The 23,670-nt window shown below is 53.0% G+C and overlaps 1 protein-coding gene across 9 annotated transcripts; it reads right to left on the bottom strand.

The window, feature by feature from the left end:
- Nucleotides 1-689: 689 nt before the first annotated feature.
- Nucleotides 690-12,312, bottom strand: ADAMTSL4 (ADAMTS like 4). 9 transcript variants are annotated; one of them, XM_053590694.1, is made up of 18 exons: nt 12,211-12,312; nt 9,897-10,100; nt 9,623-9,695; nt 8,975-9,330; nt 8,104-8,803; nt 7,756-7,858; nt 6,925-7,061; nt 6,395-6,599; nt 5,972-6,144; nt 5,725-5,833; nt 5,437-5,622; nt 5,137-5,266; nt 3,907-4,111; nt 3,141-3,317; nt 2,552-2,758; nt 2,250-2,429; nt 1,822-1,966; nt 692-1,669 (listed from the first exon to the last, which is right to left on the bottom strand). In XM_053590694.1, exons 2-18 carry the CDS (start codon nt 9,914-9,916, stop codon nt 1,533-1,535), a joined length of 3,243 nt encoding a protein of 1,080 aa, XP_053446669.1. In that variant the 5' UTR covers nt 9,917-10,100; nt 12,211-12,312; the 3' UTR covers nt 692-1,532. The 9 variants fall into 9 exon arrangements, 7 of the variants coding, with proteins under 7 accessions (XP_053446670.1, XP_053446669.1, XP_053446671.1 ...); XM_053590695.1 differs by lacking the exons at nt 2,552-2,758; nt 12,211-12,312 and having other exon boundaries at nt 690-1,669; nt 9,897-10,526; XR_008380066.1 differs by lacking the exons at nt 692-1,669; nt 12,211-12,312 and having other exon boundaries at nt 1,827-1,966; nt 2,574-2,758; nt 9,897-10,526.
- Nucleotides 12,313-23,670: the final 11,358 nt, after the last annotated feature.

Raw genomic sequence — 23,670 nt, 5'->3', positions numbered from 1 at the left:
TTGCTCAGAAAACCGCTGTCGCAAAGTTAAAAACTGTTTCTGCAGAGTCTTAGCAAAGGTTCTACTCAACTGGAGGTGTGGAGATGGGGGCGGGAGACTGCCGGTTGCTCTGCCCCTTCCCAGGAAGGCGCAGAACTGTAGGGGTCGCAGAGAGGGTACATGTTCTGGAAAAGGCTGTCCCTCCCATGTCACCTCCAGCAAGTTATTTACCTAGAAAGAACGGGGCGGGGGGCGGGCAGGGAGGGCGAGGTGAGACAGCTCGGAGGAATGTGACTTTGGCCGGACATCCAGTACGGCCCCGGCTCCTCCCCCGCCCTGCCAGAGGCACCTGGAGCCCCGCCAGCCCGCCTCCGCCAGGCCTTTCCGCTGAGGGAAGAAGGCTGGATCGCTTCCCTTTCCCCGACCGAGACGAGCGACAAGCCGAGAGTTTAGGGAAATGGTGTAGCAGGGAGCATGGGGGAGACAAGAAGGCAGGGCCAAAGGAAGAGGATAGGAAAAAAGACCCCCGAAAAGCCAGCTGCCCTTCAACTCAGCCCCAGATTGAAAGGAGTACTACTAGATTCCAAGAGACTTTATGGAAAGACTCAACCTACCCAAAGCCCACCAAAGGCCGTGGAGTTTCCCCCCTCAGCCCTGGAGCGGAGCTCTGAACTCCACACCTAAACTGGGAGAACTGGTGACCTCTAGTGGCCAGTGACCAACCTGCAGGGCCTGGGGTTGGCCAGGCTGCTCTTTCTCTGACCCAGGCTCTTGGCCTCAGGTGATCCGGACTCTTTAGTGTTGTTCCCTTCCCGCCCTCCATTCTGACCTCACTCTGCCTGGAGGCCCATTGTCTGGGTTCCCTTGAGGGCAATGAAGAGCCTGTTTCTCATTTGTCATGATCATCTTTAATAAAAAATAAATTAGTTCTGGGGTGGCAACCATTTTGAGGATGTAGGGAGTAGGGGTAGGGGTCTTATGCTAACATTGCTCTTTTCCATCCTCTGTCCAGCTGGCCCCTGCTCTAGGAAGCAGTCTCTTTCTAGAGTAAGGCAGGCCCTATCCCTAGCTAAGTAGGGAGTCAGGAGTAGGGAGGGTAAAGGGTGAAGGGTAAAGGGTCAGAAGCAAAAAGATGCCAGGCCTGAACATGAGAAGTTCAGGGCACAAAATTGCAGTTGATGGGGAAGACCACATTAAGTAGTCTGAGCTGGCAGAGAACAGCAAACTGTCTTCTCAGCCTAGAAAAGTCTCAGGGAAACAGGTATGGTCCCCTCCCCATTCCTTTTCAGTCTGTGAACTTCCTTTTGAAAAGTGATACACATGTGCACACACACACACGCAGGCCCAGGTGCACACCCTGGGTCATATGTGCACACATACCAACACAGCACCACACAGACCCAATTTCATGTCTTGACAGTCACTGTCCATCATCTTGCCAACTTTAGTCACTCTGAAGGACATCCCTGGTGAGCCAACGGGCACAGAGTGGGCTGATCAACGGGTGACCAATGTTGGCGTGAGAAAACCACAGAAAGTCTCCCGGAACCATTTCAGGAGGGCTCCGGGGAAGACCGCTCCAGGACATGGGCACAAGACCGGCAACAGGTAGCTGTGTAGTAGGGGTAGACGCAGAGCCGGGCCTGCACCACCAGAGGGCAGTGTGGAGAGCTGTCCTTGCACTGATCGTCTGGGGACAGAGGAGGTCAGTGGGCGCAAGACAGACACCAAGATGCATACGTCTGGAGCTGTTGTTGCCCACTCCACTGGTCCTTTCTCATCTCCTCCCATACTTCAGCTAACTCCACTCTGTTGAGGGGTGGGAAGAGGGGGGCTGTTTACCAGGGCGCTGGCTGCAGGGTTGGCTGTTACAGGGTTGTTTCTTGGAGGGTCGCAGATGAGGAGGGCATCGGGTGCTGAGGGTCTGGTTGATGCTCAGGCACTGGACCTCCCTTGTCTGCATTCCCCCCTGGCATGAGCGAGAACACTGGGGAGACCCCAGACTTTGTATCAGACTTTTGCTGTGCTCCAGGCTCCTCCAGGTCACTGCTTCCCTCAGAAAGGTGGGAGGGCTCTACTGGGACATTATGAAATCCCAAATGGGGTGGGCCCACTTGTCTTCCAAGCCTATAAGAACTGGGACAATGTTAAATCTCAGTGGAGCTTCTTCTGGAGCACAGAGACTTGGAGGGGACACACTGTGATGAGCCTCCCCACCCCCTATTCCCTGGAGGCCCAGGCTGAGCAGGGCAAGGGAGCCGGGCACTCACTGGACTCCAGGGTGTAGCAAACCATTGGTCCTGGCAGGCCTGCCCCTGACAGGACTGCAGGGCGGGGGGCCTGGGCAAGTGGGAACAGTTGCTAGGAGAGGTCACATTGAACTCAGTCCCTAGTTTGGACACACAGATGATGTCTCTACGCTGTGAGCCGGAACCACATTCTGAGGAGCACTGATGTGAGGGAAGGGGAGGGTGTTTTAGGGGAAGGGAGAACAGAGATGGCTCTCATGTGCCCATGTGGAGTCCCACTGGGACTGGCACCTCTTCCTGCCCCGCCCAGGCTCTCCATTCACCTCACCCCAGGGCCCTGTGTACCAGCACCACTTCATTTCACAGGGCCCCAAGCTGCAGGCACGCATGTCGGGGGGACGGCTTCCTTGTGGACAGCTCTGTTCACTAGTTCCTGCTCCTCCTTCCTCTTGGCCTGGCCCGAAGGCCTCCCCACTCCCAAGGCAGACCACAGACCGCCGCTGGATCCCAGTCCCACACTCTGCTGAGCACTGGTGAGAAGGGAGGCTGCTGGTGACTGGAATAGGCAGGGACTTAGGGATAAAAGTGTCCTGGGTCCTGATCCTTGAGTTAGGGAACCTCTCTGGGTACTAGCCATGTGTGGGGACTTTTATCAGGGGTCCAGGAACCTCATGCTTTCCTCACTGATCTCTTGAGTTCCCAGGGTCAAGCACACAGTAGGTGCTTGCTCAGTCAGTAAGTTTATTGAGCTGTGTTGGAAAAACTGAGAGGGTGTCCTGGGTGTGGTCATCAGGAACGCAGGACTGGGGGGAGACCTCAGCTATATCAGACTTTTGCTGTGCCCCACGCTCCTCCTTAACCCCAACCCTGAGGGCCCACCACTCCTGAGACAGATCCCAGCTCCAAGCCCACCTTTGAGCTCCAGTCGCTGTGGAACCAGGCTGTGATGCAGGGCCCCATGTCACAGGCCTCTCTGCTGAGGGGTTTTGGGGGACCCAAAGCGCACTCCTGCTCACTCACTTTGTCACCATTGTTCCCGACACAGCGAACTTGCCGGCTCCTGTGGCCCCGCCCACACCTCACAGAGCACTGTTGGGGGGAGAGGGAAATCTGAGGAGCTGGGGTTTCTGAGCACCCAACCTTCTACTCTGTGGCTTTTTTTTTTTTTTTTTTTGAGACAGAGCCTCAAGCTGTTGCCCTGGGTAGAGTGCCGTGGCATCACAGCTCACACAACCTCCAACTCTTGGGCTCAAGTGATTCTCCTGCCTCTGCCTCCCAAGTAGCTGGGATTACAGGCGCCCGCCACAACGCCCGGCTGTTTTTTGGTTGCAGCTGTCATTGTTGTTTGGTGGCCCGGGCTGGATTTGAACCTGCCAGCTCAGGTGTATGTGGCTGGCACCTTAGCTGCTTGAGCCGCAGGTGCCGAGCCTGCTCTGTGGCTTTTGACCCAACCTCTGCCTTTGATCCCTAGCTGCCACAACATGGCTTTACAGGCTGAGGAGGCTGAGCAGGGCTCTGGGACCTCAAGCTCTGGTTCAGTCTGTCACCTGATAAGAGATATTAAGGGTTCCATTTGAGACCCTGTTTGTAAAAAGTTTTTGCTGATGAGAAAGGTAGTGGGAAAACCACAACTGTAGCTCTCCAAAACCTAAGAGCCTCCTTGGTGGGGTCAACTCACCTGGCTCCAGGGGGAGCCAACCTCCCAATGGCCACAGAGGCGCAGCTGACAAGGCTGGGTGATGTTTGGCTGGGGAAGGTGTACACAGCGCTCTGGAAGCACTGAGGAGCCACCTCCACCAAACTCCTGCCGGCAGAGCAGCTGGCGGTGCTGGGTGCCAGGGCCACAGGAGCGGCTGCAGGATGTCCATTCACCAACCTCCCAGCTGTAGCACAGGCAGGGCAGGGGAGAGGCAAAGACACAGACACGGGGGAGAGGTGTGGAGGGTGGCGCAGCAGGGCAGAAGGGAGACACACTGGGTGCGGAGGCCACTCAGAGAAGCACTGGAGTTTGGTTCCTTGTGGGAGCTCAGGCTGCTAGGGTTTTTGGGTGTCTACAGAATGTCAGCCTCTTTTTTTTTTTGAGACAGAATCTCAAGCTGTCGCCCTGGGTAGAGTGCTGTGATGTCATAGCTCACAGCAACCTCAGACTCTTGGGCTCAAACGATTCTCTTGCCTCAGCCTCCCAAGTAGCTGGGACTATAGGCACCTGCCACAATGCCCGGCTATTTTTTTTTTTTTTTTTTTGCAGCTTTTGGCCAGGGCTGGGTTTGAACCCACCACCTCTGGTATATGGGGCTGGCGCCCTACTCCTTTGAGCCACAGGCGCTGCCCAGGCTCGCTATTTTTTGTTGTTGTTGTTGCAGTTGTCATTGTTGGTTTAGCAGGCCCCAGGCCGGGTTTGAACTCGCCAGCCCCAGTGTCTGTGGCCAATGCCCTACTCACTGAGCTACAGGCGCTGCCAGCCTTTTTCTTTTTTTTTAAGACAGTGTCTCACTCTGTTGCCCGGGCTAGAATGCAGTGGTGGAATCATCATAGCTCACAGCAACCTCAAACTCCAGGGTTCAAGCAATCCTCCTGCCTCAGCCTTCCAAGTAACTGGGATTAAAGGCACCTTGCCACACCCCACTAATTTTCCTATTTTTTGTAGAGACCAGGTCTCACTCTTGCTCAGGCTGCTCTTAAACTTCTGCTCAACCAATCCTCCTGCCTTGGGTTCCCAGAGTGCTAGAATAACAGGTGTGACCCACTGTGACCAGCCTCCCTTTCTAATCTAATATTGTGTCTGCCACCAGAAGATGCCATGTTGAATACAGAGTTCAGATAAGATCTTGGGGATAGCATGTGGGTGTCTGCCCCAGTGGTAGTTGTGTTTTCAGCACCTTCACCCTCTCTGTGTGCCAGTACTCACTGTGGGGGGCAGGGGGAGCTGTGGCAGGTCTCTAGGGAGGCTGGGGGCCTGGGGCCCATAGCACAGCTGCGTTCATCCAGTTCCTCTCCCGACTCACGAGAAATACAGAGGAAAATGGGGCGCCAAACACCTAAAGGGGGTGAGAGGGCAGCCAGGAATGGCAGGATGGCTCAGAGCCTAGTTTCAGTGGGGTCCCAGACACCAGGTGGAGGTGGGGCCTATGATCCAGCATATAGGGTCATGAGTGTCAGGCTGGGATTTGGGGTGAGGGTGCAGGGGTGTGCAGACAGGAAGCCTTACCTTTGCCACAGGATGCGGAGCACTCAGAGTGTCCCACTCGTTTCCAGAATCCAGCAGGAGACCCCAGGGGTGCCCTGGGGTGGGGTGGGGCAGGCATCTGGGGGATCCGCACCTGACGCTGGAGGGTGCCTGGGGTCCTGACAGGACGGGGTGCAGAGCCGGGTGGGAGCTCCACCCTTAGGATCTCTGTGCAGGGAGCCCCGTGGACAAGTCAGGTAGCTCCCTACTGCCTCGGAGCTCCCCTCAACGCCTCTCCCTCCTCTTCAGGTTTAGGGATCTGAGTCTTACCAGGCTGAAGTTGAGAGACAGGGGGCAGTGGGCTGGGGCTCTCAGAGACTGGAGGAGAAGAGATGACATACTGATAAAAAACGCCTGGGTTTTCCTCCTGAAAGATCATCTGGTGAAAAGAGAGGGTGGTGAATGGGAGTGGCAAGGGGGACATGCCACCAGCTCTGTCTCCCATCATGACACCCACAGCTTTGCCTTTGGAGGCCTCTCCCCCCGGCCGCACAGCCACTCCAGGCCCCAAACTCACATAGACATCTATAGGCTGGGTGGTGGGGCCCTCAGCTGACAGGCTCTCCCCTTTGCCCTCCTCCCGAGGAGGACGGTTATATCTGAAGACAGTCCCACCGGCTCTGTAGGACCCAGGAGGATCCACAGCCCAGTTCCCATTGATGATGGACCGGCCCCCAGGCCCTCGAAGTGCTGCAGTTGGGAGATGGGAGACCAGAAAGATTCAAGGTTAGTAATACCTTCCTCCTATAGTATAGGTTAGTATAGCTTCCTAAACCTATAGAAGCTCCCACCCTAGGGCGCCCCACGCCCTCTCAGCTTCTGGCCTCCACAAAGGGAAGGGGAAGGCCTTTTCCCTGTTCAGCTTGTTCACTGTGCTGAAGGGGGGTGGGGCAGGCAGAGTGGAGAGACCAGGAATGGCGCAGAGGCAGCCCATGCTCACCAAGGTAGTTGGAGCTGGGCTGAAGCTGGGCGATCTGTAGCTGAGAGGCCCCGGCAGGAATCCTCAGGACCTTCTGATAGCCCAGAGGGCCCCCTCTGTCAGTGAGGTTCCCCGAAACAAGGCGACAGGTAGAATCATCACCCCCACAGACTCCACAGTCATCCGGACGCCTGCCAGAGCCAAGGATCCCATCACAGCCAGGGCTCTGGAGAGAGTGAGGTGAGGCAGGGGGCACAGGGAAGCCAGACACCACCTCACACTCCATCCTGGTCCACTTGGTACCCACAGTCACCACCTGTGTTACTGTTTATGCTACAAGTGAGAGTATGTTCCTTTGTCAACCCTACCACCTCCAGCCAGATGCAGGGACGCCATGTATAAGCCTGTCAGGGTCCTTCCTGAAGTTCAGAGTTTTGCTTGGCCCACCTTGGCAAGTGAGAATCTTCCCTTGGCGATCTTAGTCTGTTGGGTGTTTTGTTGTAATGAGGAATGTGTGTGTGCATGGGTGCCCACACCCTGTCCTCCCTCACCAGACAGTGTCCAGCCACACAAATGTCTGGGGCTCCAGGCTGACACAGGGTCCCATCCTGGACCTTTTCAGTGTGACGGACATAGAAGCGGAAGCCACGGGGACGGCAGTTCAGTTCACAGCGTTGGGAGCCCTGGACTAAGGCACAGGATAGAGGGTGGTTAGCTGGGGCCCGTGGGGGGAAGGCCTGGCAGCAGCTTTGCCTGGATGAGCTGTGAGCACTAGTTCACTGTGGATGGAAGGAACATGACAACTCCAAACAGTGAAAAGCTGGTCAGGTCAACCGAGGTCACTGGGACCATCAAGGGAGTTCTGAACTGAAAGAGGAGAGATCTTTGACACTGATGATTATGTGAGCTCAGAGTTCATGAGGGCTGGTCCTGGATCAAGTTGTCATGGGCCTAAAATCAAGTGGATGGCAACTTGGGGACACTCGATACAATAGCACCCAGGATCCATGGCACCCCCTCCCTGCTGTCACCCCTGGGGAACATCTCTCCAACCAAGGCCCTCGTGTGTAACATCTACTCCACCTCCAGGGATGGACTTCTTCCTGAAGAATCCAGACAAAGTGAACTCTGGACACCTCCCCCTCCTAAGGCTGACCATCCCTGACCATCCATGGGTTATAATGGTCCTGTCAGAAAGCCCCTCCCCTTTTCAGGCCTGTGCTGAGTCTCCTTACCCCAGCCCTAGGGAAAGAAAGAAGGGCCTACATGGAGAACAAGGGGTCTGGAAATCTTTCAGGGCCAGGAGTAAGCAAGTGTCTCCTTCTTCCCTTTACCCCTAATCCTGAGCCTCCCCTGCCCAGCAGCTGAGCTAGAAACTTCACCTTCTGTGAAGGGCTCCCACTGGTACAGCTGGCCCATGAATTCCTGGGAGTCAAAGGCGGCACACTGCAGGGCCCGGGCGTCAGGCTGCTCAGGGGGGCAGGGCTGAAATGGGGGATACAAAGTAGTCAGAGCTGGGGAGGGAATGGGGGTGTGGGTCAGAACTGACTTTAGGGAGCAAGAGGGAGGGTCAGGTCTGTGGAAGAATTCTGAGGCCCTACCCTGAGGGGCCAGATACCCAGGCTCTTCTCCCTTAGGTCCAGACCAGTCAAGCTGAGGACCCAGACTTAGTGCCAGGGAAGCAGAAGTGGAAGTCTGGGTGGAGAAGGGGGGTCCAGGAAAGAACTCACCGCTTGACTGCAGGCTCTCAGCTGCTCACTTTCCCCAGAACATCTTGGGACAGGGCTACTGGGAGCAAAGAGGCTCCACAGGGAGCTGGAGTGGGGGCCGGCACTCAGCAGAGGCAGCCAGCCATCTGAGTGGTGAGGGACAGACTGCATGCGCCTGTGAAGATTCCCCCCAGTTCTCCAATGCCCCTGCCTCTGCCAGCCCTGTCCCCGAGGTACAAAAAGCAAAGGATCAGGGTGTCTCCCTGATACCTGGGGATTGGCCCAACTCTGAGAACTTTGGATTCTCTGCTGAAGGGTTGCATGGAAGAAGCCACTTTCTATTAAGGAGGGAGTGGGTGTGGTAGGCTCTGTGCTAGCAGCCTTGGCTCCAAGGTAGGGCTGTTGCGGGTGGGGGGCCTGCCTGGTTTTGGGGGATACTTCTGTCTGAGCAGTTTCAGGGCTTAGGGATTCTTCTGGCGGGGATGGAGTGTGGGCAGACAGTTCTGTAAGAGGGAGTTCAGTTTGGGGCCTGTGGTTTGCAGAGGTTGATTCTGCTTTTGGAATCAGGGATGGAAGGGGCTCCTCCCCTCCAGAAGAGGTCTGGGAGAGCTCAGATCTGGGCGGTCTCTGGGGCTGCCTGCGGTTCCGATGCAGTGGCAATGAAAAGGGCACTCTTCCATAGCCAAACATTCCTGGCTTGATGGGGTCTCGAACCTGGGACCTGAGAAGGTATTATAGACATGGGGTCACAACGCCGGCCATTTCTGGCCCTGTGTCCTCAGTCTATTTCTGGTTACCAAAGTGTTCCTAAGCCATGTGTCCTTTCCACCGTTTTCCTTCATTCTGAGCCCCACCCCTTGCCCAAGGCCTACCTGTTCCCTCAAAGCCTTACCTCCTGGCCCCTTGAATCTCCTGAGTCTCCTCTCTCCCTAGGTGGGAAGCAGAACCTCGAAATGGGCCGCCCCTTTCCCGAGGCTGTGGCCTGTAGAGGGGGATCGTTTCTCGGGAAGTTTGGGGTCTGGGTCTCTGACCCGGAGAGAGGAGGGCTTCTGGGTGTCTTGGGGGCTGGGGAGGGAGGGGCAGGCTTGGATGGAGTTGAGCTATAGGAAGCTGACATGTCCGGGTCCTGTGCTGCACTCCTATCCCACAGGGCTGGGAGCAAGAGGCCCACTGGTCCCAAGGTCCCCAGACACCCTCAGGGCTCTGGCCCTTCTCTGGAGGTGTCTGAAGAGACTGTTCAGACAACACCTATATAGAGAAAAAGGTCAGACAAAATTAGGATAATCTTAGAGGGAACTCTACAGAGTACCTATCCAGTCCAGGGATGGAGGCTCAAGGAATCGTTACTGGCCCAGAGTCATATTCAATACTAGAGACGGGGCTGGAACTCAGAGAGAGCTGGCAGAGAGGCTGGGTGGGCCAAGTGTGATTGGACGGGGCCTTGGCTTAGCAGAGGCCATGGAAAATGGAGGCGTGGCCTGGAGAGGTTATGGGAGATTGGGGTGGTTGATGGGATCACAGACAGGCAGCAGCTGCTCACCTGTTCAGAGCTCAACTCCAGATCCAGGCAGAGCTGAGGGAAGGACAGGAGTAGCATCAGACACAGCAGGGGCCTGCAAGCCAGAGGCAGGAGGAGGTCAGACTGGACCCAGAGGAGGCGTTGCGACACTGATTCCTCCCCCAGCAGGCACCCCACTTCCTGACAGCTTTTCAGAAATTAGAAGTTGCTCACCACTTCCCCTGCTCCTCCCAGTGGTCCCCTTTCCCTCACTTTCAGAGGCAGAGCTATTTCTCCACCCATGTGCCCCTCTTACCTGCTCACCCACTTCTCCATACTCCTCCCTGGATTGTCCCAGGGCTGGGGTGGAGGAGGATGGACACAAACTCTACTCAGGCATTTGGATGAGGAACTGTGCACGCTGCAGGGACAGAAGCCTGGTGGCTCCCTCTCTAGGCTCTGGCTGGGAAGGATGACTCCTCAGTGGACCTCTCAGAGAGAATGGATCACCCTTGTGAAGCTAAGGGTGGGAGCAGGAAGGAATGTTGCCTTTGTTCATCTGCAGAGGCTACAGGGTGGGGTCTGACCTCAGCCTCCCAATTTAAGACTCACACTCCCTCCCCAGGGTCCTGTAAGAGCTTCTCAGCTCCTCCCTAATTCCCACCTAGGGGCTGCTCTGGGCTAACTCAGCACACATAGGCAGGCTCTTTCCTAGGATGGTTTTCCATCCAGCTCCCATTCCTGCTCCCCAACAGGGAGAGGAAGGAGGCTGGGGTTAGAATATGCCAGACACCCCCTCTGAGGATCTGACAAGATACCCCTTGGGTTTTCCAGAAACAAGACCTTCCCAGCCATCCCTGTGGCCACCTGCCTCCCAGTTTCTCCTTCTCTTCTTAGCTAAGCTTAGGGAACAGTCAGGCACATCTCTGCCTGCCTCAGACACTTTTTGGCCAAGGGATAAACTAAATGCTTTAAGCTCTAGAGAAGAAACCAGCGATTTAACCTCCCCTCTGGGTGCCAGCAACCAGCACTGGTTCAGCGAGGGCTTGTTTCCTGTTCAAGTGTAAGGGCTGGGGAAACCTGGGAAGGAGAAGTGCTACTTTCCAGGAAAAAAAGAACGATTCCTGTTGGATCTGAAAGGCACTGAGGAGAGGAATCCGAGGAGTCATTGCAGAGGTGGGCCGGCTCAGGGACAGGAAAATGATAGGAAGGGTAAGAACATTCAGCTCACTCCCCTCCTCCCCTCCCTGAGAGCCCAGGGCACGGGAATTTGAGGGAGGGATCAGAGTGGCTAAGCCAGAATATGAAGGGTCACCTTGGCTGCTTGGAGTTGGGAAGGGACTGCTAACGGCCACTTCTTGCCCAGGTTGGGCTTGGCACTGAAGTCCCCAAGTCTGCCCCGATGGGAGTAAGAAACCAGGGTCTCTGGAGAAGGGCCTGAGCTCCACCCAGACCTTCAGCCCGCCGCCTGACTCTGTTACTTGAGGTTGAAGGGAAGGAGAGACAGGGGTCGCTGTCTGCTCCTTCTCATGCCAGGTCCCTTCTCTCATCCCTCTCTGCTTCTGCTTCTCTCTGCCACCCCACGTCTCTCCTTGCTTCCTCTCTGCCGGTCTACCCAGTACACATAATCCTGTCCTGGGCCGGGTTTGGCTTTGGCAGTTCCCTGGAGAAGTGAGGGGTGGGGGTGACGTGAGCTCCTGGGGCCCAGGCCAGGCCTGGCTCCCTCTCTGGAAAAGTCCCACCCCACCCTCCCCTGCACAGCTGGGCAGGGGGCCCATACCCCCTTCCTCTGTGGAACACAATACACATTTGTGCTTTTCACCCCTTTTCATGCCTTTCATCTGGTGTCTCTCACTGCCTGGGGTGAGGAAAGTAGAGGTCAGAACTGTTGCTCTGGTGCCAGGCTGGACCCTGGTCTGGACAAACCTGGGCTCCTCCTGGTCACACACCCAACTTGACAAGGTCTCTACCTCCACAGGGCTAACCCCTTCAGCCCTGGAGGGACTCACCTCTGGGAAATGGGGCATTGCTGGGGGGGAGGGGGCTGGACAGTATGTGTCAGGGCTCAGGTGGAGAGTCCCTGTTCTGCTCAGAATTCCTTGGTCCTCCTAGAGTCCTCCACTGCAGGGTCCTGGAGGACCATCCCAACAGGTGTCTTTTTCTTCCTGGTCAACCTCTGCCACCATCAGGCTTGAGCTGGATCAAGGACACCCGCCTGCATCCCTCCAGCCCTATCCCCACCCCCAGGAGTGAGGATGGGGTGTTGAGAGTACACGCCCTCCAAGAGCCCCCTCCCAGAGGAGGAGGGTGGGAGGAGTTGGAGTTCGCAGGGAAGTCTAGAGTATGTTTTCCAATTTTACTATGTGACTTAGTAGGAATTTTGGCTCATTCCCCGCCTCGGGCGATAGGGCCAGAGTTCCAAGGGATCAGACCCCCTCCCCAGGAATTCTACCCGAAAGGCTGGAAGATCTTTCGAGGCAATCAGAGCTGGAGATCGGGTGGTGGCGGGGGATCGAGCGCTCAGCTGAGGGAGCGGGGCCGACGTGGGCTCGCGGAACGGGTAGTCTAACGGGACCCCATGGGGAATACCTATCCAGGCGGGGGGACCGGGACTCAGGGAGGGTCCCTACCTGCTCTGCGCGCCCCCGATGGCCGGTTAGCCCTTCTGCGCTCTGGAGGCAGCCTTGCTCTGCTGCGGCCACTTTGGCCCCTGAGACGTGCTCGGGACACTGCCGCCTCGGGCCGCGACTCCGCCCTCGCGCCCCGCCCCCGCCAGCGCCCCACCCGCCCGGCACGCGCCCCTCAGCGGCCCAGGGAAGCGGGCGGCTGACCCTGTAGCCTGCGCCCGCCAGGGCCACCCACGCGGGGACTGCGGGCCTCGGCAGCCCTTGCGCGCCGGGCGCCCCTGGACGGCTAGAGCGGGAGAAGCCCAGACGGTCCCATTTCGGTTCCGAGGCAGCTGTAGCTCGCGGGGATTGTTCCTGAACCCGCCTGGGGCCCGAGACTTCAGCGCCCTGGGCTTCCGGACCGGCTCTGGGAAGGCGGCGGGACCGCCTCGAGGGCCGCCCCGGGACCCGGTAAGCCTGCGGCTCGGCGGCCAAGGGCGGGCTGCGCCCTGGACGGCAATAGACCTGAGCGACCCCGGATCCGCGTCTATCAAGGTCCTCTCCTCCACGAGGTCTCCCTTGCAAGCCCAGTCACCCCTGCCTCTCCCACGCTGGGCAGCGAACCGTGCGGCTCTGGTTGCTGGGGACCTCTGTGAGCTTCGGTTTCTTCATCCATAAAATTTTATACTGAGGACTTAGCAGAAGGAAAGCGCGCAGACCTATGAGTCAGACTGATCTGGATTTGAATCTCAGCTCTAGCACCTGCCAGTTCTGTGTTCTTAGAAGAATAAATATTCCAGCCTCTCCTTGCTGCAGTTTCTTTACCTGTGAAATGGGGCTAATCTGATACGTGTGACAGGCTTGGAGATGTCTGTTTACCCATTTATCTCTGCAGGAATGCACCCCAAGCTGTTTGGTGTTGGTAACATCTGGGGAGGGACGCAGGGTTCGGGGAGGAATGAAAAAGGCTTTTGGGGCCTGGAGCCTGTAGCTCAGCGGCAAGGGCGCCGGCCATATACACCAGAGCTGGCTGGTTGAACCCAGCCTGAGCCTGCCAAACAACAACAAAAACAGCCAGGCATTGTGGCGTGCTCCTGTAGTCCCAGCTACACCAGTGAGACTCTTTTTGTTTTTTTCTCTGTGTTAGTATGTTGTTTGAATTTTCTTTTTTTTTTTTGTAGAGACAGAGTCTCACTTTATGGCCCTTGGTAGAGTGCCGTGGCCTCACACAGCTCACAGCAACCTCCAACTCCTGGGCTTAAGCGATTCTCTTGCCTCAGCCTCCCGAGTAGCTGGGACTACAGGCGCCCGCCACAACGCCTGGCTATTTTTTTTTTTTTTTTTGGTTGCAGTTAAACCCGCCACCCTCAGTATATGGGGCCAGGCCGGCGCCTTACTGACTGAGCCACAGGCGCCGCCCCCCCCTTTTTTTTTTTAAGACAGAATCTCACTCTGTTGCCCAGGCTAGAGTCTCATGGCATCAGCCTAGCTCACAGCGACCTCAAACTCCGAGGCTCAAGCAATCCTCCTGCCTCAGCCTCCTGAGAAACTGGGAATATGGGTGCCTGCCACAACAACCAGCTAATTTTTCTCTTTTTGGTAGAGATGGGGGTCTCACTCTTGCTCAGGCTGGTCTCAAACTCCTGAGCTCAAGTGATCATCTTGTCTTGGCCTCCCAGAGTGCTGCATGAGCCAACACTCTGGCCTTTTTTTTTTTTTTTTTAGGCAGAGTCTTGCTCTATTGTTAGAGCTGGAGTGCAGTGGTGTCCTCATAGCTCACTGGAGCTTCAAACCCCTGGGGTCCAGGGATCTTCCTACCTCAGGCTTCCAAAGTGCTGAAATTAGAGGTGTGGGCCCTACATCCCACACCTGGCCTCAATATGTATCATTGAAACCAGAATATTTTATAACTTGTCTGGAAAAACAAAAAACACAAGGGCAGCACCTGTGGCCCAAAGGAGTAAGGCGCCAGCCCCATATGCCGGAGGTGGCGGGTTCAAACCCAGCCCTGGCCAAAAACTGAAAAAAAAAAACCCACAAAAATAGAAGCTCTAGCAACATTGTCCTGCATCTACACAAAATATTGGAGGTCTTTGATCCCTCACCTAATATTCCTTGGACATCTTTTGCAGTTGTTGAAGATACAATTAGAAGACAATCTCTGGTGGGCGGCGCCTGTGGCTCAAGGAGTAGGGCGCCGGTCCCATATGCCGGAGGTGGCGGGTTCAAACCCAGCCCCGGCCAAAAAAAAAAAAAAAAAACCACCAAAAGAAGACAATCTCTGGCCAGGCACGGTGGCTCATGCCTATAATCCTAGCACTCTGGGAGGCTGAGGCAAGTGGATTGCCTGAGCTCACGGGTTTGAGATCAGCCTGAGCAAGAGGGAGGCCTTGTCTCTAAAAATAGCCAGGTGTTGGTTGCATCCATAGCTTAGTGAGTAGGGCACCAGCCACATACACTGAGGCTGATGGGTTCAAATCCAGCCCTGGCCAGCTAAGACAACAATGACATCTGCAACAAAAAAATAGCCCGGCATTGTGGCGGGCACCTGTAGTCCCAGCTGCTTGGGAGGCTGAGGCAAGAGAATCACTTAAGCCCAAGAGTTTGAAGTTTCTGTGAGCTGTGATGCCACAGCACTCTACCCAGGATGACAGCTTTAGACTCTGTTTCAACAACAACAACAACAAATAAAAATAATAAAAATAAAAATAGCCAGGTGTTGTGGCAGGCACCTGTAGTCCCAGCTACTTGGGAGGCCGAGGCAAGAGGATCACTTGAGCCCCAGAGTTTGAGGTTGCTATGAGCTATGATGCAACAAAGTGAGAGACTCAGTCTTAAAAAAAAAAAAAGACAGGGCGGCTCCTGTGGCTCAAGGAGTAGGGCACTGGTCCCATATGCCGGAGGTGGCGGGTTCAAACCCAGCCCCAGCCAAAAACCACAAAAAAAAAAAAAAAAGACAGGGCGGTGCCTGTGGCTCAGTGAGTAGGGCACCGGTCCCATATGCCGGAGGTGGCAGGTTCAAACCCAGCCCCGGCCAAAAAAAAAAAAACACACACACACACACAAAAAACAAAAGACAATCTCTGGCCTCAGGGAGTCTGGTCCAGTTGGGTACAGACCCTGCAGGTAGGAGGAAGATTAATACTGGGCTTAGCAGAAGCAGATGTATCTCTAAGAAGATGAAGAATGTGAAAATAGTCTCAGCGCCCGCAGGTCAGTGGTTAGGGTGCCAGCCACATACACTGGTGCTGGGGGTTTGAACCCAATCTAGGCCTGATAAACAATGACAACTTACAACAAAAAGCCTGGCGTTGTGGTGGGCACCTGTAGTCCCAGCGACTTAGGAGGCAGAGTCAAGTGAATCGCTTAAGCCCAAGAGTTTGAGGTTGCTGTGAGCTGTGACACCATGGCATTCTACTAAGAGTGACAAAGTGAGACTCTCAAAACAAATTTCTGTAAATTGTTTTAGGACAAGGACTAATTATGCTACTTTGTATTACCTATATTTTTTCATATTTTTATGTGTTTCGTTTTTCATGTTCGTAGAGTTACAGGAAAAATTTTTTCTTTTTTTTTGAGACAGTCTTCGTTTGTCACCCTGGGTAGTAGAATGCCATGGTGTCATAGCTCACAGCAACCTCAAACTCTTGGGCTCAAGTGATTCTCTTGCCTCAGCCTCCTGAGTCGCTGGGACTACAGGTGCCTGCCACAATGCCTGGCTATTTTTTTTTTTTAATTAAATCGTAGCTGTGTACATTAATGCAATTATGGGGCACCGTACACTGGTAATGCCCAGGTATTTTTTGTTGTTGTTGTTTCAGTTGTTACTGTTTAGCAGGCCCGGGCAGGGTTCGAACCAACCTGCCTCAGTGTACATGGCCAGAGCCCTGACCACTGAGTTATGGGCATGGAGCCTTTTTTTTTTTTTTTTTTTAATTTTGCTTTCAGTTCCAACTGCCTTTCACTCATCTTAGTTTGAAGATTTAAAAAAGAAATTTTTTTTTTCTTTTCTTCCTTTAGCGATTCTCTTGCCCTTTGCCTCTCAAGTATCTGGGATTACAGGTGCCCGCCACAATTCCCAGCTTTTTTTGGTAAAGATGGGGTCTCACTCTGGCTCACTCCAGCTCAGGATGGTTTCGAACCTCTGAGCTCAGGCAGCCCACCTGCCTTGGCTTCCCACCGTGCTAGGGCTACAGGTCCGAGCCACCATGACCAGCCTTTTTTTTTTTTCTTTTTGAGAAAGTGTCTCAAGTTGTTACCCTAGGTAGAGTGCCGTTGTGTCATAGCTCACAGCATCCTCCTATTCTTGAGCTCAAGCAATCCTCTTGCCTCAGTTTTTCTTTTTCTTTTTTTCTGCAGTTTTGGCTGGGGCCGGGCTTGAACCCGCCACCCCTGGTATCCTGGTATATGGGGCCAGTGCCCTACTCCTTGAGCCACAGGCCTGCCCCAGTTTTTCTATTTTTAGTAGAGATGGGGTCTTGCTTTTGCTCAGGCTGGTCTTGGACTTGTGAGCTCAAGCAATCCACCTGCCTCAGCCTCCCAGAGTGCTACGATTACAGGCTGAGGCACTCCACCCAGCCCTGTGGGGGGGGGGTTCAAGAGAAATTATAAAATATCCTGGTTTTTAAAACTTTGACAAGGGCTGGCATGGTGGCTCATGCCTGTAATTCTAGCACTCTGGGAGGCCGAGGTAAGTGGATTGTTTGAGCAAAGGAGTTGGAGACCAGCCTGAGTATGAGTGAGACCCTGTCTCCACTAAAAATAGAAAAATTAGCCAGGTGTTATAGTGGGCACCTATAGCCCCAGCTTCCTGGGAGGCTGAGGCAAGAGGATCCTAGAGCCCGGGAGTTTGAGGTTGCTGTGAGTTAGGCTGGGCATGAGAGTGAGACTCGTCTCCAGAAAATGAAAATAAACAAATAAATTAATAAAACACTGCCAGCTCACTGGGGAAATCCTTTGAAAACATGTGTATACCATAAAACATGACTGTGGGTCAGATTTACCTGCTGGCCTCCAGTTGGTGCCTTTTCTTTTTTGGGGGGAAAAAGACAGAGTTTTACTTTATCGCCCTCGTTAGAGTGCCATGGCGTCACACAGCTCACAGCAACCTCCAACTCCTGGGCTTAGGCGATTCTCCTGCCTCAGCCTCCCGAGTAGCTGGGACTACAGGCACCCGCCACAACGCCCGGCTAAAAATACTTTTTTTTTTTTTGCAGTTTTTGGCCGGGGCTGGGTTTGAACCTACCACCTCCAGCATATGGGCCTGGCACCCTACTCTTTGAGCCACAGGTGCTACCCGATGCCTTTTCTTAAAACATCCTCCCTCCTGGGCAGCGCCTGTGGCTCAAAGGAGTAGAGCATCATTCCCATATGGCGGAGGTGGCGGGTTCAAACCCAGCCCTGGCCAAAAAGATTGCCAAAAAGTCCAAAAAAAATCCTCCATCCTAGTCCTATGTTCCTAAACAGCTTGGGAAGATAATGGGTTAATTCTTCCCTCCCAGCATAGGTGGTTTATCTAGAGACTCTGGGTGACACACAGTCCTAACCCAGGGGCATATTTATAGTGCTGAATTTGGAGGGGAAGCCCCTTGGCCCTGACCGCAGACTACAATGCAGATGATACAGCCTTTGTGGGCAGAGGAAGGTATTTTCGGCCCTGGGCCCACTCAGTGCTGGCCTAGTCATATGCCATTAGCATCCACTTACCTAAAAAGAGGCAAGCTGCAGGGCAAGAAGGAAGGGCCCAGGACAGGAGAGTGGGAGGAGGGAAAGGTCTGCCTTTAACATTTGTAACTGCTGAGAACTGAAGGTCAGAAATAGTCTTTTCCATTAAGAAATGGCTATGGACCAAAACACGGGATTTATTACAGCTGTCACCTCCTATGCCACAGTGGTCTGAGAATATTGTATAAAGAATTTCCTGGGTGGCTCCTGAGGCTCAGTGAGTAGGGCACCGGCCCCATATACCAAGGGCGGTGGGTTCAAACCTGGCCTCAGCCAAATTGCAACAACAACAAAAAATAATAATTTCCTACAACTCAGAAATTCGTGAAGTACTAGATTAAATTTGTGTACACTATCTCAAGAATAAAAAGATTTTTAAAAGATTATGTAATAAGTAGATGTTCACCTAAAAGTATCTCTAGGGATAGGAACAGATAAAACACAAAGAAGATGGCCAGGCTGAGCATTGGTCTGACTTTGAGTTCAACATAGGGATTTAACAGTAATAATATTGCTGACATATATATGTGTGTTACTTGCTCTGTGCCCTGAACCTTTATAAAGGTTTCACTCACATCACCTCACCCTGTCCTCATTTTAATGCTGTGAAGTGGGGTCTGTTATACCATTTACAAATTTCCAAGTAAAGACACAAACACAAATCCAGTAATTTGCCCCAAATCTCTCACCCAGGCAGTGAGAGAAACTAGGATTCTAGTTGAGGCACTATTATCTGTATACATTGCATGCAAGTGAAATTTTTCAGAAATTTTGCTGTCTACTGAATTTTTTTTTCTAGCAATGGAATAAAGATGTTTTATTTTTATTTTATTTTATTTAAAACAGAGTCTTGCTATGTTGCCCTTGGTAGAGTGCTGTGGCATCACAGCTCACAGCAACCTTCAACTCTTGGGCTTAAGTGATTCTCTTGCGTCAGCCTCCCAAGTAGCTGGGACTTATGTAATAAGTAGAGCACTCCGTCCTGTCGTGCTCTCTCACACTGTTTGTCTCACTGAGGCTGCTCCTCGCCTGTGCTGCTGTGGCTGGTTCCGGCTGGCCCATTCCCACAACTCTTACGGGAATAGCCATCACACCTGTTCTCTAACTGGCGAGACCACCTTGCCATGTTTACCGTCGTCTCCACCACTTGACCTTGCACATAGTAGCCATTTAATAAATATTTGTGGGATGAGCCCATGAACAAGCAGTGGTCAGTGCTGCCTCAGCTCTGGCCATATTCCAGCACATTCTGGTTGTCTTGCTCCATCATGGCTGAGCTGGCTCCCAGGTGATGAAAGGATGAAGAAACAGGATGTGACCCATTTGGTAATATAAGGACCAAGACATAGATGTGACATTCTGGTTGGTCTTCAGTCACTGCTCTGTAGACTTTAAATTTGGTCAGAAATCCCCAAAGCCAGAATTCTTGATTCAATTTCCCTATTTCTTTTTTTTTTTTTATAAATTTTTTTTTTTTTTTTTTGTGGTTTTTGGCCGGGGCTGGGTTTGAACCCGCCACCTCCGGCATATGGGACTGGCGCCCTACTCCTTGAGCCACAGGCACCGCCCTTTTTTTTTTTTTTTTTTTTTTTTTTTCAATTTCCCTATTTCAATCTACCAACCACCTCTCAGGCAGGTCCTGGGGTCCTCATTGACAGACCTTGCCCTGAACCATGAGTCTGTCTGATGACTGAGGTTTCCAGAACAGGAAATGATCAATGAATGTCTATGAAATTGAATTAATTGATCTGACCTGACCTTGGCAGCCATTAGGTTTACAGGATCATCAATGCATTGACAACTATGTTAAGTGGTTTGAACTCATCTTTCTACATATGTGTTTGGGAAACATGGTCATAAGTAAGGTAGAGCTTCTGGATTAGGCCTCCAGGATGTGTAAGGATATTCAGTGAGTTGACAAGGTTTCTCAGAGGATAGTCTTCCTCTGTTACAGTCTTGACATAACTGTTTTACAGATTTAATAAGGGTGCCTCTCACCAGGGATGAGGAGCCTTTCCAGGCTCCTTTCTTCTGACACAAACTGCCACTCACCCCTGCCCATAGGATTCTGGGGAATATTTCAAAGTAGCCACATTCCCTCATGTCTGTCAGGCCTGGCGAGTCCATGGTGGCAGCAGCTACTGCTGCAAGGTGGCGAGATACAGCACTGGGCCTGCAGCACTGACCCAAACTCGGGTCCCAGATTTGCCTTTTGGGAGCAGTGTGACCTTGGACCCTGAGCTTCAGCTTTCCTATCTACAAAATCAGAGTAACAAAAGTACCCAGATTGGCCTGGCTCCCATAGCACAGTGGTTATAGCACCAGCCACATACACTGAGGTTGGCCAGTTCAAACCCGGCCCCGCCCAGCTAAGCAGTAATGACAACTGCAACAGAAAAATAGCCGGGTGTTGTGTCAGGCACCTGTAGTCCTAGCTACTTGGGAGGCTAAGACAAGAGAATCACTTTTTTTTTTTTTTTTTGCAGAGACAGAGTCTCACTTTATGGCCCTCAGAAGAGTGCCGTGGCCTCACACAGCTCACAGCAACCTCCAACTCCTGGGCTTAGGTGATTCTCTTGCCTCAGCCTCCCGAATAGCTGGGACTACAGGCGCCCGCCACAACGCCTGGCTATTTTTTGTTTGCAGTTTGGCCAGGGCCGGGTTTGAACCTGCCACCCTCGGTATATGGGGCCGGCGCCCTACCGACTGAGCCACAGGCACCGCCTGAGAATCACTTAAGCCCAAGAGTTTGAGGTTGCTGTGAGCTGTGACAGCATTTACTCTACTGAGGTTGACTAAGTGAGACTTTGTCTTAAAAAAAAAAAAAGAGTACTGGGCAGCGCCTGTGGCTCAGCGGGTAGGGCGCCAGCCCCACATGCCGAGGGTGGTGGGTTCAAACCCGGCCCCGGCCAAACTGCAACAAAAAAATAGCCGGGCGTTGTGGCGGGCGCCTGTAATCCCAGCTACTTGGGAGGCTGAGGCAAGAGAATCGCCTAAGCCTAGGAGTTGGAGGTTGCTGTGAGCTGTGTGACGCCACGGCACTCTACCAAGGGTGATAAAGTGAGACTCTGTCTCTACAAAAAAAAAAGAGTACACAGCTTATCTATTTCATAACTTATCTTAAAAAGTAATAGAATACGTATTTTAAAATGCTGTTATTTCTTTTCTTTTCTTTTTTTTTTTTTTGAAGACAGAGTCTCACTATGTCTCCCTGAGTAAAGTGCCGTAGCATCACAGCTCACAGCAACCTCAAACCCTTGGGCTTAAGCAATTCTCTTGCCTCAGCCTCCCTAGTGGCTGGGACTACAGACGGCCACCACAATGCCCAGCTATTTTTTAGTTGTAGTCGTCATTGTTGTTTGGCAGGCCTGGGCTGGGTTCAAACCTGCCACCCTCGGTGGCTGGTGCCCTAGCCACTGAGCTACAGGCGCCGAGCCAAGTGTTATTTTGTTTTGCTTAGAGACAAGGTGTCACTCTGTTGCCCAGGCTGGAGTGCAGTGGCCTCATCATAGCTCACTGCAGCCTGGTATTTCTTTTTTTTTTTTTTTTTTGTCGAGACAGCGTTCTACCCTATGCCCTGAGCAGAGGGCAATCGCATCGTAGCTCACTGCAACCTCAGACTCGGGCTGTGGGCATCCTGCTGCCTCAGCCTCCGAAGCTGCTGGGATTACAGGTGCTTGCCGCAGCGCCCAGCTGGGTTTTTCCATTTTTTTCCATGAGTCGGGGTCTCACTCTCGCTCAGACAAGCCTCGAACTCCTGAGCTCAAGCAATCCTCTCTCCTCAGCCTCCCACAGTGCTGGGATTACAGGTGTGAGCCACCGCGCCCGGCTACAGCCTGGTATTTCTGAGCTCTCTGAGCTCAAGTGACCTATCTCCTCTGCCTCCCCAGTAGCCAGGACTGCAGGTGTATGGCACAGTGGTTGGCTAATCTTTTTTTTTTTTTTTTAATTGAGACAGAGTCTCAATTTGTCACCCTCTGTAGTGCTGTTATGTCATAGCTCACAGCAAACTCCAACTCTTGGGCACTTGCCAGGACTACAGGTGCCCGCCACAATGCCCCGCTATTTTGTTGTTGTTGTTGTTTAGCAGGCCTAGGCCGGGTTCTAACCCACCAGCCCTGGTGCATATGGCCAGTGCCCTAACTACTGAGCTATGGGCGCTCTCCGGCTAATCTTTTTTTTAAACATTTTTTTCCCCGCTGAGACAGGGTCTCATTCTGTCTCCCAGGATGAAGTACAATGGATTCATCATAGCTCACTGCAGCCTCTAACTCCTGGGCTCAAGCGATTCTCCTATTTTAGCCTCCCATGAAAAACAATTTTTTTTTTTTTTTTTTTGCAGTTTTTGGCCGGGGCTGGGTTTGAACCCACCACTTCTGGCATATGGGGCTGGCGCCCTACTCCTTTGAGCCACAGGCGCTGTCCCACAATTTTTATTTTATTATTTATTTATTTAGAGACAGAGTCTCACTTTGTCGCCCTTGGTAGAGTGCTATGGTGTCACAGCTTGCAGCAACCTCCAACTGCTGGGCTCAAGCAATTCTCCTGCCTCCGCCTCCCAAGTAGCTGGGACTATAGGCGCCTGCTACAACACCCGGCTATTTTTTTTTGGTTGCAGCCGTCATTGTTGTTTGGCAGGCCCGGCTGGATTTGAACCCGCCAGTTCCAGTGTATGTGGCTGGTGCCTTAGCTGCTTGAGCCACAGGTGCCAAGTTGCCCTGCTATTTTTTTGTTGCAGTTTAGCCAGTACCGGGTTCGAACCCATCACCCTTGGTATATGGGTCCAGCGTGCCCTCAGTAGAGTGCTGTGGTGTCACAACTCATAGCAACCTCAAACTCCTGGGCTTAAGCAATTGTGTTGCTTCAGCCTCCTATAGCTGGGACTACAGGTGCTCACCACAACACCCAGCTACTTTTTTTTTTTTTTTTTTGGTGCAGTTGTCATTGTTGTTTAGCAGGCCCAGGCCAGGTTCAAACCCACCAGCCTCAGGGTATATGGGTGGTGCCCTAACCACTGAGCTACGAGCACCAAGCCATCCCAGGCTGGTCTTTTTTTTTGAGACAGAGCCTCAAGCTGTCGCCCTGGGTAGAGTGCTGTGGCATCACAGCTCACAGCAACCTCCAACTCCAGGGCTAAAGCAATTCTCCTGCCTCTGCCTCCCAAGTAGCTGGGATTACAGGTGCCTACCACAATGCCTGGCTATTTTTTGGTTGCAGCCGTCATTGTTGTTTGGTGGGCCTGAGCTGGATTCGAACCTGCCAGCTCAGGTGTATGTGGCTGGCACCTTAGCCACTTGAGCCACAGGCACCAAGGCCCCAGGCTGGTCTTAAGCAATCCACCCACCCACCTCAGCCTCTCAAGTAGCTGGGACAGTAGGTGCATACCCTGACACAGTGTTATTGCTACTGATGCTGCTCAAAATTATATTTTAGCTGAGGTGCCACATAGATCAAAAGTTTGCATTAGGGGCTGCGCCTGTGGCTCAAAGGGGTGGGGCGCCGGCCCCATATGCCGGAGAGGTGGCGGGTTCAAACCCAGCCCTGGCCAAAAAATTGCAAAAAAAAAAAAAAGTTTGCATTAGATGAAGACTTAAAGCTGCCCTGTTGTGAGGCCCAGAGTTCTTTGCTGAGGATGCTCTCAGAGTCCAGCAAGACTAGTCAGGATTTGCTAGTGACAGAGAGTATGTTAATATGTTTTCACAGCAGGTTAAAATAATGGCTCAGCTTCTGTGCCAGGGATTGGGGAAAAAATTATGTTGC

Source organism: Nycticebus coucang, chromosome 5 (genome assembly GCF_027406575.1).
Source record: "Nycticebus coucang isolate mNycCou1 chromosome 5, mNycCou1.pri, whole genome shotgun sequence".
In the NCBI taxonomy this organism is placed as follows: domain Eukaryota; kingdom Metazoa; phylum Chordata; class Mammalia; order Primates; family Lorisidae; genus Nycticebus; species Nycticebus coucang.
This window is presented reverse-complemented; position numbering and strand designations above follow the sequence as displayed.